The following is a 15,689-nucleotide window of genomic DNA, read 5'->3' as shown; positions in this document are numbered from 1 at the left end:
ACTCACGGAGGTAGGGGCGAATGCTGAAGCAGGGTGAGAATCTGTGAGGGATCTCTTTAAGGGAGTGGATCGAGAACTGGCCAAGAGGAAGGCCGGGTGGACTTTCAAGGGTCCCAAGTCCCACTTGAGGGGTGCGGTGGTGGGGAGTGGAGCGGAAAAGCTTTGCGCCTAAGGCTGAAGGCATGCGAAGAAAGGCTGAGGGTCTAGCAAGGGAGGGGATGGTGGAGAGTAGCATTTCAGAGGATGCTGTTGGTGGTGTCCCCACTGTAGGATGGCATCTTTAGTACTGATGTTCAGAGTGTCTTCTTAATGGTCTTCACATCCTCCTCAGCTCTTAAGAACCTGACATTGGGAGGTAGGTAAGGAAATAGAGGCTATTTTCGAGATGGGGAGACTGAGGTCCAGAGCAGTTGGGAAACGTGTTTCCTTCTTTACTCCGGGTCGCTGAACCCTGCCAGACTGTGCCCTTTTCAGGCCTCAGTTGTTTTGTGAATATCAGCACCAAATCCTAGTGGTACCTGGAATTGCTTTAGGTCAAGATCAGAATGGTGGCTGATCCTAGAAAATCTCATCTCCTGAATTTCCCTTGTGGACATCCCGGGTCTTTTGCCAGTCTGCCACATCTGGAGAAAAGTAGGGACTAGAGACCGAAGAAGTCATGCTTCTCTGAGGTGCAGTGTGGTTACTTCTATTTTACAGAGACGTCTGACTTCCTGCAGCAGAATGAGCTCTAAAGAAGGAAGTGTTTAGGGTGTGGAAGTGCAGGGCAACCAAGAGGTGAAGAGAAGGAATTGACTGCCTGGACAGCACTCTTAGGGGCAGTTTGAGCTTGGGGGTGTTTGAGGTGCACAAACATTGCAGAAGGCAAATAGGTGGTTGGGATGGGCTTTGGATTAACCCTAGCGTAGTGTGCTGAGACTGTAATAGTAATGATTATTACACTCATATTGCACTTAGCGGGTGCCAGGCACTGTTCTAAGTGCTTTCCATGTCTCCTGCTGAAGCATATGAAATTGCTGATATTTGACCATCTTTGAACCATAAAAACGGTAACTTCATATGGTTCAGTTTATTGACTCATTTGAACCTCACAACAATCCTGGGTGGTAGATATCCCTGTATGTCTGTTTTACAGATAATAAAACTGAGATACAGACAGGGTAGTGATTTGCTGGGAGAAGTCATAGCAAGAGGCAGAGCTAGGATTTTAATATCCGTGGGGTCTAGTCCAAAGTCCATGTTTTTTTTTTTTTTTTTTTGAGACGGAGTCTCACTCTGTCGCCCAGTCTGGAGTGCAGTGGCGCAATCTCGGCTCACTGCTGTCTCCGCCTTCTGAGGTTCAAGCGATTCTCCTGCCTCAGCCTCCCAAGTAACTGGGACCACAGGTGCGTGCCACCACACGTGGCTAATTTTTTGTATTTTTAGTAGAGACAGGGTTTCACCGTGTTAGCCAGGATGGTCTCGATCTTCTGACCTCGTGATCCACCCTGACCTCGGCCTCCCAAAGTGCTGGGATTACAGGCGTGAACCACCGCACCCGGCCATGCTCTTAACTGCCTCACTCTGATGCCTCTCTGAAAGTACCCCTGTTTCACAGGTCTCTGTGTATGTTAGCAGATATTTGCTATAGTACCACAGTGATCCAAATATAAATGCACACTAGTTAATGTTTCTTTCTGAACTATGTTCGTTCCGTTCTTCTTGGTTTCTTTCTCTGAGGCCTTGATTTAATTGAAAAGAGGATTAGGAATCTGAGTTTTGTTTCCCTCTTTGCCTTGTGTTACATAATCTCGGGCAGAGGATTAAAGTTTCTTGGCATGCTCATTCCTGTACCTTTTGGATTTTAAAAAATGTATTAAAAGTGCAAGAGAAGAGCATTGCAAGACTGGGTTCTTAAGTGGCTGGTGATTATCTGCTCATTGTAACTAGCAGACTGCCTAATTTGAAGCAGATCAATTTTATTATCATTTACATCAGTTTATTAGGACATGACAAAGTATATGGAGTGGGTGGTTTAGACAACATAAATTTGTTTTCTCACCGTTCTGAAGGCTAGAGATCTGAAATCAAGGCATTGTCAGAGTTGTTTCTTTTGAGGCCTTTGCTTGGCTCGTAGATGGCCATCTCCCTGTGTCTCCATGTTCTTCCCTCTATACCTGTCTGTGTCCTAATCTCTTATGAGGACACCAGTCATATTGGATTAAGTCATGCCCATATGACCTCATTTTATCTTAATTACCTCTTTAAAAACCTTGTCTCCAAATACAGTCACATTCTGAGGTGGTGGGTGTTAGGACTTCAACATATGAATTGGGGTAAACTGGGGACACAGTTTTATTATTAAAAATGTTGTCCATTTATCATGTATATTTGTTGTAATCCGTATCAAACTCTGTGTGGAAAAAGAAATAGTTATACATAATGTGAACTTTATGGGAGTTCTGAAATGGGAGAAAGCTTTGAGAATTAGTCAAACCTGTAAGTGACTACTTCATAGACACTATTATTTGTGTTTGGAAAGATACAGATGTCTTTTCAGAAATTCAGGTGGCGTGTGTTCCCAACAACCCCAGTGCAGGAAATGCCCTTTGTGTTCATGAGTTTGACATTTGTGTGTGTGTGATTAAGTGAGTGATGACAGATTGGTGTCTCATATAAGAGTTAATAATTTAAAAAAGTGGCATAGTGGAAGGTGTAGAGTGCATTCCTGGGATGCTGGCCATCCACATGGCCATCTGACTTAGGAGAGAAGCATCCACTAGTATTTGGTCCATGGATGCTCTGTTGACCAGGCTTGTTCATTTATGAGCAAGTGCTGAAACTGTCTGGAACCTGGGGAAGTCCCAGATAAGAGAACTGCATTATCAGAGTCAGGCTGTTTTGGTAATAGTGTTCTGTGAAGAATCGTGGTATAAAATATTGTTATGAATTACTTATCAAAATATTTTTTATAGAGATGTTGATAATTCAGTAATACTTTTTAGGTGAAATTCTGTTTTGTTGTGATAATTCACAAAGATTGCTGATGAAATTCGTGATTCCCATCATTACATTTGTGAATCCATTTTGCAAATATATTTTGACCACTTCTTGGTTAATAGTGCCTTAAGTTCAAGTTGTTTTAATAGCCCCAGATCAAAACAAACAAAAAACCACTTAGGTTGTTTCAAAGAAGTATCTGAGCAGTCCTATAAAGTTTGTCTGTCAAAGTATTATCAGAAGCTTGCAGCTGTCTCTCTCAAGGCAGTGTCAATTTCCTTTGTTATGCTGTGGTCCCTGAAGTAGTTGAAATAGTGACTTTTGCATTTTGTAAACCACAGAGAGTCAACACTTCAAAGAAACATATTTGATCTTCCTTTGTATAAGCTGTTTATACAACTTTGATTATACTTGAGAAATGAGGTATTGTCCAATGTTTATACAATCACAAGTCAGGACTTTACCAGAAAAACCCTGGCATATGAGATGTTCATTCTGACTTGAGTTTATAGAAGTTTCAGTTCTGAAGTTTAAGAGGAGTTTCACTTCATCCCTTTTCATTTTGAAGGTAGGCGTTTTTATGATGTCATTGGTATCTAATGTTTAGGACCTTTTGGTTTTCAAAGGTCACTGTGATAATTTTGTTTTGTTGATATTAAGTTAAGGCAGTTTTGACTTGGAGCAGTTCTCCATTTTTCTAGTACATAGTCCTTGATATTCATAAACTTCTGTAAGATTGTCCTTTTGAGATCAGTGTTTATTGGTAGATACACTTGATGTGGTCAGGGTTTTTGTTGGTTTATTTTTTGTCTTATGATTTTAATCTGTTTTATTTAGGAAGGTACACATTTGTGTGTGTGTGTGTGTATGTATGTATGTGTATTTAAGTCTTTTCTTGTAATAATTGATATTATCCAGCTAGTCTAAACCTTTTTTTTTTCCTACAAAGAAGTCTCCAGTGTGACTACTTCCATATTTCACCATTTCCTCAGCTCTCTATTCTTTGTTGTTCTTTGTAGTTTCAGGAAGCCATTGTGTAGACTACACGCACACACATATGCACACACACATGCACACATATTCCTTGGCAAGTTCCTTCTTTAAGCTCATTAGTAATTTTTAGAGATCTCAGAGTTTTAAAGAAGTGTTAATTTACAACCTCCCGTGTTTGTTATGATTGTCTAGCATAGTCAGAGAAATCTGAATTATCTGGAAATTGTGAGCAGCCAAGTACCTTTGAATTTTGGGACTAGTCAAAGGTATGTGTCTACTCATGGGAAGGTCTTTGTGAGAATATCTGAAACTCTCAGCTGCCTAGTGATTTTTCACTTTTGGTCATGTCTAAATGTACACTTTGCACTTTCTGTTTCTGTGATACCTATAGAATTTATGTGTTTTGACAAACTTACAAAAAACTTGCTAATGGAAGAGCAAAGGTTTCCTATGTCTTCCTTAGTCTGTAGTCCAGTTGATAGTTGTGTTTCAATTCATAATTACCTTACATTAAACACCTTTTCTGAAGAGATAATTATATCATTTTAATTCATGAAATCTCAAGATTTAAATAGATTTTGAAAGATACATCGAATGCTTGAATCTACAGCATTTCAGCCACAGGACAATTTTTTTTTTTTTTTTTTGAGACAGTCTCTCTCTTTCACCCAGGCTGGAGTGTAGTGGCGCAATCTTGGCTCACTGCAACCTCTACCTCCCAGGTTCAAGCGATTCTTATGCCTCAGCGTTCTGAGTGGCTAGGATTACAGGCGTGTGTCACCACGCCCGGCTAATTTTTATATTTTTAGTAGAGACAGGGTTTCACCATATTGGCCGGGCTGGTCTTGAACTCCTGACCTCAAGTGGTCCACCTTCCTTGGCCTCCCAAAGAGCTGGGATTACAGGAGTGAGCCACCATGCCTGGCCCACATGACAGTTTGTTTTCTGTTTACATTTTCCAGCAAAGGGGACCTAGGGACCTCTTAAGGCAGTCCAAACTATTATATAGGACAATTTTTATTGTTATAAAGTTCTCACACAACTTTTTTTTTTTTTTTTTTTTGAGATGGAGTTTCACTCTTACTGCCCAGGCTGGAGTGCAATGACGATCTTGGCTCACCACAACCTCCGCCTCCCGGTTCAAGTGATTCTCCTGCCTCAGCCTCCCGAGTAGCTGGGANAAAAAAAAAAAAAAACCCATAATGGTTTGAATATCTGGCCAAGCTAGAGATGCTGCAAATGATGGAAGGGTATTACCATTGCAAAGAAACTTCCACCACAGGTGAGGGAGTTTCACAAAACTTTTTTTTTTTTTTTTTTTGAGATGGAGTTTCACTCTTACTGCCCAGGCTGGAGTGCAATGATGTGATCTTGGCTCACCACAACCTCCGTCTCCCGGGTTCAAGTGATTCTTCTGCCTCAGCCTCCCGAGTAGCTGGGATTACAGGCATGAGCCACCACACCTGGCTAATTTTGTGTTTTTAGTAGAGACAGGGTTTCTCCATGTTGGTCAGGCTGGTCTCGAACTCCTGACCTCAGGTGATCTACCCGCCTTGGCCTCCCAAAGTGCTGGGATTACAGGCGTGAGCCACTGCGCCTGGCAATTGTTAGAAAATTCTTTATACAACTTGAACTGAAGATTGACTCTTGGTATCCCTCCATGTGCTTGCTTATCAGAGTGACCCAGAGCAAGTGTCATCTTTCCATAGGCCAGATGGGATGGTTCATGCCTATAATCCTAGTGGTTTGGGAGGCTGAGGTGAGACCTGACTCAGGTCTTGCCTGACTCCAGGAGTTTGAGACCAGCGTAGGCATAATAGCGAGACTCCATTTCTCTAAAAAAGAAAAAAAATTAGCCAGGCGTAGTGGCAGAAGTCTGTAGTCCTGGCTACTTGGGAGGCTGAGGCAGGAGAATTGCTTGAGCCCAGGAATTTGTGGTTACGGTGAGCTATGCACCACTGCACCCCAGGCTGGACAACAGTGACACCCTGTTTCTTAAAAAAAGTCTTAACTAGTAAAGACTGTATAGAGAAGTTCCTGGGATGCTAGTCATAAAATAAATGATGTATTTATGTTCTAGTTGCTAGCAAATAAAACGTATTTTGTGTTTATATTTCTTCATTCACAGGCAGCTGAAAAAGTTGGATGAAGATAGTTTAACCAAACAACCAGAAGAAGTATTTGATGTCTTAGAGAAACTTGGAGAAGGGTGAGTGTAAATAAACTGTAGGTAGTCCATTGGGTCCCAGTCTTTTTCCTGCTTCAGAAGAAGCAGAAGGATATGAACCTTTCAGCATTGCTCTAGGTGGGTTGGAACGTAAATTTACGGCTTGTGATGTTCTTCTTCACTTTACTCCCATCACTATTATAGACAGATTTAGTGATTCCTGGTCTTTTTAACACGAAGAATATCTATTTTCTCTTTTGTAGAATCTGTGGTTTGTATGATTTTATCTACTTAACGGATAGCACTAATTAGATTATAATTCTGTAAGAAATTTTAAGATTTGCTGTTCATAATTTCTGATTGGTTTGCAATAACTGTTTCAATGAAAATCAATGGAATTTAGTATTTTAATATTTGCACCTTTGTGAAATATAGTAAATCAAGCACTATCACCACCTTTGCAGCTACTTAGGAGATCCACAATCCTGGGTTAGGAGCCGGTGGATTTCTTGAAACACAGATTTGTTAATGCGTTTATAAAATGCTGATGAAACGATATTAGTAATATGCAATGACCATCATTGACTTTCATGATACAATAAAGTTTACGTAATTTTTATACTTTCATATATCCTTTTAATTCAGTCCTGTGTATTTATTCCTTCCCCTGTAATGACCAGGAAATTAAAATGTTAAGGACATAATTTCTTAAGTTTTCTTGTTGGTTTTGATTAGGTGATACAATCATATTATTCAAAATTAAAAAAATATTAAAATGCATACAATAAAAAAAAAAAAGCAAAACTGCCTCCTACCTCTCTTTGTCTCTCAGCCACCCGGAATCTCTGAGGGTAGCGGCTTCTTGTGTGTCTTTCAGAGACAGGTTATGCGTGTGTGTCTCTGTATTTTTAATCCCTTGGGAGTACTTCTGGTTCAAGGGAAGACCTGACATACTAACTTGTAAAAACAACTACCGACTGAAGACTGTATGCTCTTTAAAATCATTTCCTTTATGTCATTAGATTATTTTCTGGGTTTAGTATTTTTTATGTTAGGAGACAGATTTACAATGTTAAACCCAATCCTGGATTACATGAGATGGTTTTTCATGATTTACCTCCTTGTAAAAAACATTAGTCATCGTCTTTTTGTAAGTTGGAAAAATACTCTTTGGAATCCAGCAAGAAATAAGCAGAGAAGGGAAGTAAAAGATGACACACCAGCTGTGCTGTGAAAAGACAAGTCCAAGATGAATCTGAAGACTGCCAGTTGACTGGCATCATTAAAGGTATGGGGAAATGACAGTCCCTCTACATCTGTTGCCTGCCATTTTCAGCTTCAGCTTCCCATTCTTGCTGTTTTCCCTAAGGCAGCGAGGCCATGACCTTTAATCTAACAATGCTCATAAGTTATACTTAGAATAAGGTCAAGACTGATAGGCATAATTGACTCTGCAACTAACTTATTTCTCTCATTTCTAATGCAGTTTGCTCTTATTACTATAATGTGAGGCAGACCTGGGTTAAAATCCTTGCTCTACTGTTTATTGGTCATAATAGACAAGTAGGCTTGAGCAAATTGCTTACTATTTTGGAGGCTCACAATCCTCATCTGTAAAGTTGGGATAATAATATATCGATTCATAGAGTTATGTTATTACCTGAGGTAATTAGGGTAAACTATAGTGCTTGTCACAATAATAAATGTTCAGTAAGTGGCAACTATTGCTATTCTATTTTAAATGTATCAGCTGAAGCATTTTTGAGATCTCATCATGTCAAGTCTTAAAGTATTTTTAGGTGTTCTTATAGGTAGCTCTGTTTGAGCTGATTGAGTTTGTGGAATGTCAAAGGAAGACTATAGACAGAGAATATATCAGGAATATAATGTGAACAAAAAATAAGCTAATTATGATTTTTTAAATTGTATTTTATTTATTTGTTTATTTATTTTTGTAGAGATGGGGTCTCAATATGTTGCCCAGGCTGGTCTCGAACTCTTGACCTTAAGTGATCCTCCTGCCTCAGCATCCCAAAATGCTAGGATTACAGATGTGAGCCATTGCACCTGGACAAATTGCGTTTTAGATCTGTGGATGTCTTCTGCAAGGAATGTGGAAATTTCCCTATGAAGATATCACCAGGGAGAAAACAAAGCTTCAGATCTTTCTTCCTATACTATCACCTTATTGTTCTTCTAAATAATAACAGATTTCTGGTATTTCTTGGATTTCTGTTATTCTGACTGAATGAACCTAAGCAAGCCTCATTTAACTAGAAATATTTTGAAGGAAGACCTTCACTATACTTTTTTTCCAAACATGTGATGCAATGCTTTTTTGTTGTTGTTGTTGTTGTTTTTTGAGATGAAGTCTTGCTCTGTCACCAGGCTGGAGTGCAATATCACAATCTTGGCTCACTGCAACCTCTGCCTCCCAGGTTCAAGCAATTTCCCTGCCTCAGCCTCCTGAGTAGCTGGGACTACAGGCACACGCCACCACACCCGGCTAATTTTTTGTATTTTAGTAGAGACGGAGTTTCACCATGTTGGCCAGGATGGTCTTGATTTCCTGATCTCGTGATCTGCCCACCTCAGCCTCCCAAAGTGCTGGAATTACAGATGTGATTGACGCCTGGCCAATGCTATTCTTAAATTGTTCTGGAGAATGAATGGTTTGTGAATTCTCACTGACTTGTATCTTGTGAAGTGAGCTCTGGCTAAAAAAACTGTTGGATTCTGGAAGCTGCAATATCATTCTGTGTTATGAGGGTCATATGGATCTGCGGCAGAGTAGAGCCAAAGCTCCAGACCAGGATGAGTGGAGAGCACTTGGGAAGTGTTTTCAAGTGGAGCCTAGCACCTTTTTTCTTCTGGTTAAAGTTGTACACATTGACTCATTTAAGTTTTTATCGTAGAATGATAGCAAAAGCATCTTGCCCATGGTTTCATAAAAAATGAGTGCTGTCATTAAGACTTGTACCTGGTTAATTTGGCCTCAGATACTGTAGTATTTCCATTTTTCTACATAGATCCCTGCCTATGGATCTATGTACGTACGTAAACACGTACTTAAACACGTACTTCTCCATTCTCTGCTGTCAGTTGTAATTCATTGAATCATCTCATTTTGTTGTAGGGAATCAAGTTTTAAGGGACTTGCTTGTATGATTGCTGAAATCTTCTAACCCCTCCCCCCCTTCAGATTACTGTAAATGCAGTATATGGAATCAGGAATCTTAATTTCATATGAGCTATCAGAGTTTTCCTTGCTATCAGGATGCTTAGGGAGGTATGGAGAGTATTCTGGTCAAGATTGCTGAGTGAGTGTATGCAGAGAACTTTCTAATAGATAAGAATAATGAGTGAAAATTATTTTAAATATAAAGATATATAGACAGCTATGGACAAGGGATAGGAAAGAAATCTAATCAGTGGAGACTAAAGCATGCCTTATCCTTGTCAGGAGATTGCATTTGAGCTTCCTGCATGAAGTTGGGGGCTGGAACTCAGCTCTTGATCTATGAACTAAAGCTGAAATAAATTTGCCTGACTACCACCAGAAAGTGTCATTTGCCTGTGGCCTGGGGAAAAAGTAGATGTACTGGTTCGATAATAGGAACTGAGCCTGGATTGTATTTAAGTATGGTATCTTGAAGGGCAAAAACCCCAAACTCTGAATGTAAGACCTGGTTTAAGTTGTATATCCCAGACGACTGTACTGAGAAAACCATGGAATCATCTGACAGTGAGTGTGGTATAGAGGAAAATCATTCAAGATAAAATGAAATCCATGCAAGGAAATCTGCCATGAGATAATCAGCAGAATGGGAGAATTCACACTGAAGGAAAAAGAAATAATGGAGCAATCTCAAAAAGGATTTATTATGATTATAATTTTCAAAAGATCAAGGAGGAGATAACATTTTTAAAGAGCATCAGATTATTAACATGATTATTACACATTTGCCCAAAGGCAGATAAAAAGTTGGGAATCTGGACAATGAAAACTACAACAATTGAAGTTTTAAAAACCCAATAAATTGGATAAACAGTAAACTAGACAAACTGAAAGGAGAATTTGTGAATTGAAAGATAGAAATGAGACTCATCACAACATGCAGAACGGAGAAATACAGTGTTGGAAACCAGGAAGACAACATAGATTGAGGAGGTCTGATACAGTTTTGCTAGGAATTCTAGAAGAAGATCCTAGAAGTGATAGAGGAAATAATCAAAGAATAATGCTGAGAGTTTTTCGCTCTTGAGGAAAGACACGAGCCCTCAGATTGAAGAAGCTTATGAAGTGCCAGATCAACTCCTAGTTATATTACAGTACAATAGTAGGCTGTTAAGGACAAAGGAAACCTTAAAAGCTATGGGGAGATTACCCATGGAAAATGATAATCTGATGAAAGCAGACTTCTCAGCCACAATTGATGTTGGAACACTGCAACAACAGTGCTGTGGGAAAGCCTTTGTCAATCTGGTATCCAACCAAACTATCATTCTAGAGTGCAGGTGAAATAAATACAGTTTCAGACATACAGGAGCTAATTTATCAAGAATGCCTTTGGATGGAAGTAACAATACCCAACAAACAGTGACTAAGCAATAAAGACATTAAGAACTAAATAATACATCTGGGAGTGTGAGATTCAAGAAGCGGTTAATTGGCTTGACAATGGTTTGACATCTGGGTATTTCTCATAGTCTCAAATGGCTACATTAGTTTTAAGCATCATTCCTCACATGGCAGTAACCAAAGTAGGAAGGGAAGTGGCAGGTGGAAATTGGACCTTCTTGTGTGCTTGTTTCCTACCAGGGAAGAAAGTCTTTCCCAGAAACCCTTCAGCAGAATTATCTTCAAGTTTCAGTGGCCAGAACTGGGTGACATGTTTGCCACTAGTTCAGTCACTGGCAGAAGGGAATAGGAATTCTGTGAGTGGCTTGGACTACCATGGTATATCTCCTGGGATCAAGCACATCACTGTAACAAATTAGGTTATTTTAGCAAGGAAGAAGAGACAGTGGTTGAGTTGTTCACACATGCTCAACAGTTGGCTCTCTCTGGCAAAAATTATTTGGTGTCATATTTAAGGATCATTATGCTAGTTTTGCAAGTATGACAGCTTCTAATGGAATGGACTTTTTTTTATGTGCTCTACATAGACTTAAAAAGTTTTGTGTTACTTTCACATTGAAACAGTTCATGAGCATCTGTTTGGCAGTTAGAGTATTCTACTTTGACATAGTAGGTGGCACTGTTATTTTGATTTTTTTTTTTCTGCCAAGACAGTGTGAAGATACAGGTGTGCTGGGAAATATGAAAGATAGTTTACTCAGTATTATTTCACTGACAGCTGCCCAGGATTCCAATGAAAATGTTATCTGTATAAAGTGACCATCACATTTGTGATGGTCAAATGAGATACCATCACATCTTGTAAGGTAGTTTGTATTATTGTCATTTTACAGATGAGAAAATTCAGGTACAACAAGGTTAATAAGGTGTTTGTGAATGTAGCTAAATTTAGTGTTGATAGGACTCAAATCCAGCATCTTTACTTTCAAAATCTAGTGGCCTTGTAGCCTCCAAATTGACTAGATACATAAACTTTATTTTGATATTAAGCTGTTAAGGGAAGATGGAGTAGGAAGCAAAGAGTATGTGTGCTGTGTTTACTTGATACTAACATTAAACAGGCTTAGATTTTAGTTAGTTTCCATAATATTTTAAGTATTATTGTAAGTAAGAGGAGCAAGGACAGAAAGCTCTTGTGGTACTAGAGTGAATGCAATAAAACAAAGACTGTCACTTCCATATCGTACCCCAGTATAGATGTGGAGAGAATGTAAGCTTTGTTTTCAGACACACCTGGGTCCAAATACTGGACTGAAAGCACAACTGGTTTCAAATCCTGGACTGATAACTTATGTGACTTTGGGCAAATCATAAACTCCTTTGAACCTTTTAACATTTACCTGTAAAATAGGGATAATCATCTCATCTTCGTTTTTTATAAGGTTGAATTGAGATGGTGTACTGTCTCTAGCAGATAGCAGGCGTGAAGTGCATGGCAGCTACTATATTACCATCCCATAATAATACATTCTTTACAGTTTTGAATGTGAAGCTTTCAAGATGCCATTTTCTTGTAGTTCTCTTGACAGTTTTTTCCCCCAAAGTATTTCAGCTATCTTAGTTTTGCAAGTATATATGTATTAGGCCCTTAGGGATATATGTTAGAACTATCAGTTGCTTGTGTTTTACCACTTCTTATGTCTTGGCTTGCTTTGACTTTATAAATGTTCTTCTTCTCCCAAATATATAGGTCCTATGGCAGCGTATACAAAGCTATTCATAAAGAGACAGGTCAGATTGTTGCTATTAAGCAAGTTCCTGTGGAATCAGACCTGCAGGAGATAATCAAAGAAATCTCTATAATGCAGCAATGTGACAGGTAAAGGCCTGTGGGCTTCCTTTGGGGAGAATGTGGTTTTGAATTTGCTGTGATTGTTTAGAGTTTGACACCTAGAGACACATTTACTTAGATATTTTGCAGAAGGGAGAATTCGATGGAATCACTGCATTTTCTTTTCAGAAAAAAATATGATGAAAATAGAATGGTTGTGTTTGTAGCTAAACTTCCATAATGTTTATACATGGCGTTTGTTTTTTTGTTTTATTTCAGTTTTTCTTTTTTTTTTTTTGTTTCGAGACAAAGTCTCACTCTATCGCCCAGGCTGGGGTGCAGTGGCGCAAGCTCGGCTCACTACAACCTCCACCTCCCAGGTTCAAGCAATTCTTGTGCCTCAGCCTCCCGAGTAGCTGGGACTACAGGCATGTGCCACTACGCCCAGCTAATTTTGTATTTTTGGTAGAGACAGAGTTTCACCATATTGGTCAGGCTGGTCTCAAACTCCTGACCGTAAATGATCCGCCTGCCTTGGCCATATCCCAAAGTACTGGGATTACAGGAGTGAGCCACCGGGCCTGGTTTTTTTCTTTTTTTCAGTGAGCCCTTTTAGACACTAGGAAAAAGAGGCAGAAGGTGGTTTTTTTTTTTTTTTTTTTTTTTTTTGTGATAGTGATCTTTTTTACTTCCTATTGAGAAAACATTTCTGCAGAGATAGCTAGGAACAGATAATTCAAATGTTTTTTAGTTCTAGAAACCTTAGAATATCAGGTAAATCTATAAAAAAAAAGAGTAGTTATGTATATACTACTGTCTGTTCCTTCACATTAAAAAAATTATTCTAGCTGAGAGTACTTAAGTATTTATTTTTGAGGAACTAAGATTTGTCAAATGTTGTAAGCAGGAAGTCAGACCAAAAGACAACCACAGAAAACCACGTGGTTTGCTCTGAAATTCTGTGACAGCATGGGTTGGTCACTGATAGAGCAGGCTTCCCCAGCACTATTTAGATTAGAGACAAACACAAAGTTATGAGGCAATGCCAGTTCTAATTAGTTGAAGATGGATGAGAAATTCTCTCAGTTGAAGCTGCATTCATTCTTCTGAAGGCTTTTTGGTCAGCAGATCAACTTAGTACCCCCTGTTTGCAAAACTTCTACATTAGGGTTGAGGTGGGGCTACCTACCAGAAAATTAGTCCAGAAGCCTTTTGGTCTCACAGACTTGGGAATGTAGTCCTTTCTTTTCTCTCTCCCTCCTTTTTATTTTTCCTTCTTTTTTTGTGATTATTGTCTACTAGATAAAATCCCCATTTTTCTTGATTGGATTGACCAGATGAAGGTGGCAGTTTTCCATTTGCTGCTTTTTCAGATACATTTTGGAAGTTCTTTCCATTTGGCAAATTGGGACTTAGTCACTTTCGATAGACTGTGTAGGAGCTGTGTTCCAAACAGAGTACGGAAATGTCTTTAATTAAAGAAGAGATATTTTGAAGAGTCTCTCCTGTGCTAAGCACTGTAAGGAATACAGTGAAATACAGAGCAGAGCCCTTGTGCTCTCGGAGCTTATAGACTAATTGGACAGGCTAAGTATATATATATATACACACACACATACATACACACACACATACATATGTATAGAGGAGAATCTAGCCAACAATGCAAGACTATAGAGAACATATTTCAGTAGTAAATACTTGATAGTAATGGCCTGCAGTATTTAACTCCTGTCAGTATTGTATTACAGGGAGAGTAAATGTGTTGATATTTACCTTAGTCACTTTTTTCATTAATATTTAATGTGTGTGTGTGTGTATGTTTTGCTGTCCTTGTGACTGTGTGTGTGTGTGTGTGTGTGTGTGTGTGTGTGTTTATGTTTGCTGTCCTTGTCACTGGCATATTTCCCAAGGTTTGAAGAGGAAATTTCTTGAGTTCCGAGTTAATGAAGTCAATTTTGGTTTTAGCATCAGTGTTATGAAACTTTATTTGGCCATGATAACCATCTAGGCCAGTTAAAGCTGCAGTTCTCAGAGGCACATTATTTTATTTTATTAGGATATTTGATTTTTCTCTGAAATTTTCTTGTTAGGTGTCTCTCTTCCAGTTTGAGACCTAAAGGATTCCAGTTTGATACGTGAACATTTTTTTCTTATATATAGGTTGTAATGTGTGTATGTTTTTATTACCAAAGTGCATATGACTTCTTAGAAGAATTCAAATGAAAGAAATCACTTTTCCCTTTGGAGAAATGATCATTCTTTTTTTTTTTGTTGTTGTTTTTTTGGATGGAGTCTCTTCACTCTGTTGCCCAGGGCTGGAGGTGCAGTGGCATGATCTCGACTCACTGGCAAGCTCAACGTCTCCTGCGGTTCACCACCATTCTCCTGCCTCAGCCTCCCAAGTACCTGGAACTACAGCCCGCCACCATGCCTGGCTGATTTTTTGTATTTTTTAGTAGAGGACAGGTTCACCGTGTTGGCCAGGATGGTCTCAATCTCCTGACCTCCTGATCAGCCCGCCTTAGGACCTGCCAAAGTGCTGGGATTACAGACGTGAGCCATCGTTTCCTGGCGCGAGAAATCATCATTCTTAAATACTCCATTGATACACATATCTTCCAAATCTCTTTGGAATTTTACAATTAATTACCGTTTTTGTAGCCTGCTTTTTTGGTTTGTTTGTTTTGTAAACACGATGTCTTCTCACATACTCCTCTAATAGGCTTTTTCAATGGATTCATGATACTTTGATTGTATGCTCTATATCATTCTTTCTTTTTTTTGAGTGGAGCACTTGCTCTGTCGCCCCAGCTGAGTGCAGTGGCGCCATCTCGGCTTACTGCAACCCTCCACCTCCCGGTCATAACAATTTTCCTACAATTTTCCTGCCTCAGCCTCCCCAGTAGCTGGGACTACAGGTGCACGCTGCCCTGCCTGGCTAAGTTTTTGTATTTTAGTAGAGATGGGGTTTCACCATCTTGCCCAGGCTGGTCGCAAACTCCAGAGCTCAGGCAATCTGCCGCCTCGGCCTCCCAAGGTGTAGGGATGACAGGCATGAGCCACTGCACCCGGCCCTGTATCATTAGTTCTTAAATAAATTCCCTAATGTTGGATGGACATTTAGATGTTATCTA

The 15,689-nt window shown here is 39.4% G+C and overlaps 1 protein-coding gene across 1 annotated transcript in view; it reads left to right on the top strand.

Moving 5' to 3' along the window:
- STK4 (serine/threonine kinase 4) overlaps nt 1-15,689 on the top strand; it is a 107,105-nt gene that overhangs the window by 441 nt on the left and 90,975 nt on the right. Inside the window, exons 2-3 of the mRNA XM_017877987.1 lie at nt 6,101-6,181; nt 12,472-12,600. Coding sequence (XP_017733476.1) covers nt 6,101-6,181; nt 12,472-12,600 — 210 coding nt within the window. The remainder of the gene's footprint in view (nt 1-6,100; nt 6,182-12,471; nt 12,601-15,689) is intronic.

The sequence above is a fragment of the Rhinopithecus bieti genome, unplaced genomic scaffold, assembly GCF_001698545.2.
Source record: "Rhinopithecus bieti isolate Rb0 unplaced genomic scaffold, ASM169854v2 scaffold_10347, whole genome shotgun sequence".
Taxonomy (NCBI): domain Eukaryota; kingdom Metazoa; phylum Chordata; class Mammalia; order Primates; family Cercopithecidae; genus Rhinopithecus; species Rhinopithecus bieti.
This window is presented reverse-complemented; position numbering and strand designations above follow the sequence as displayed.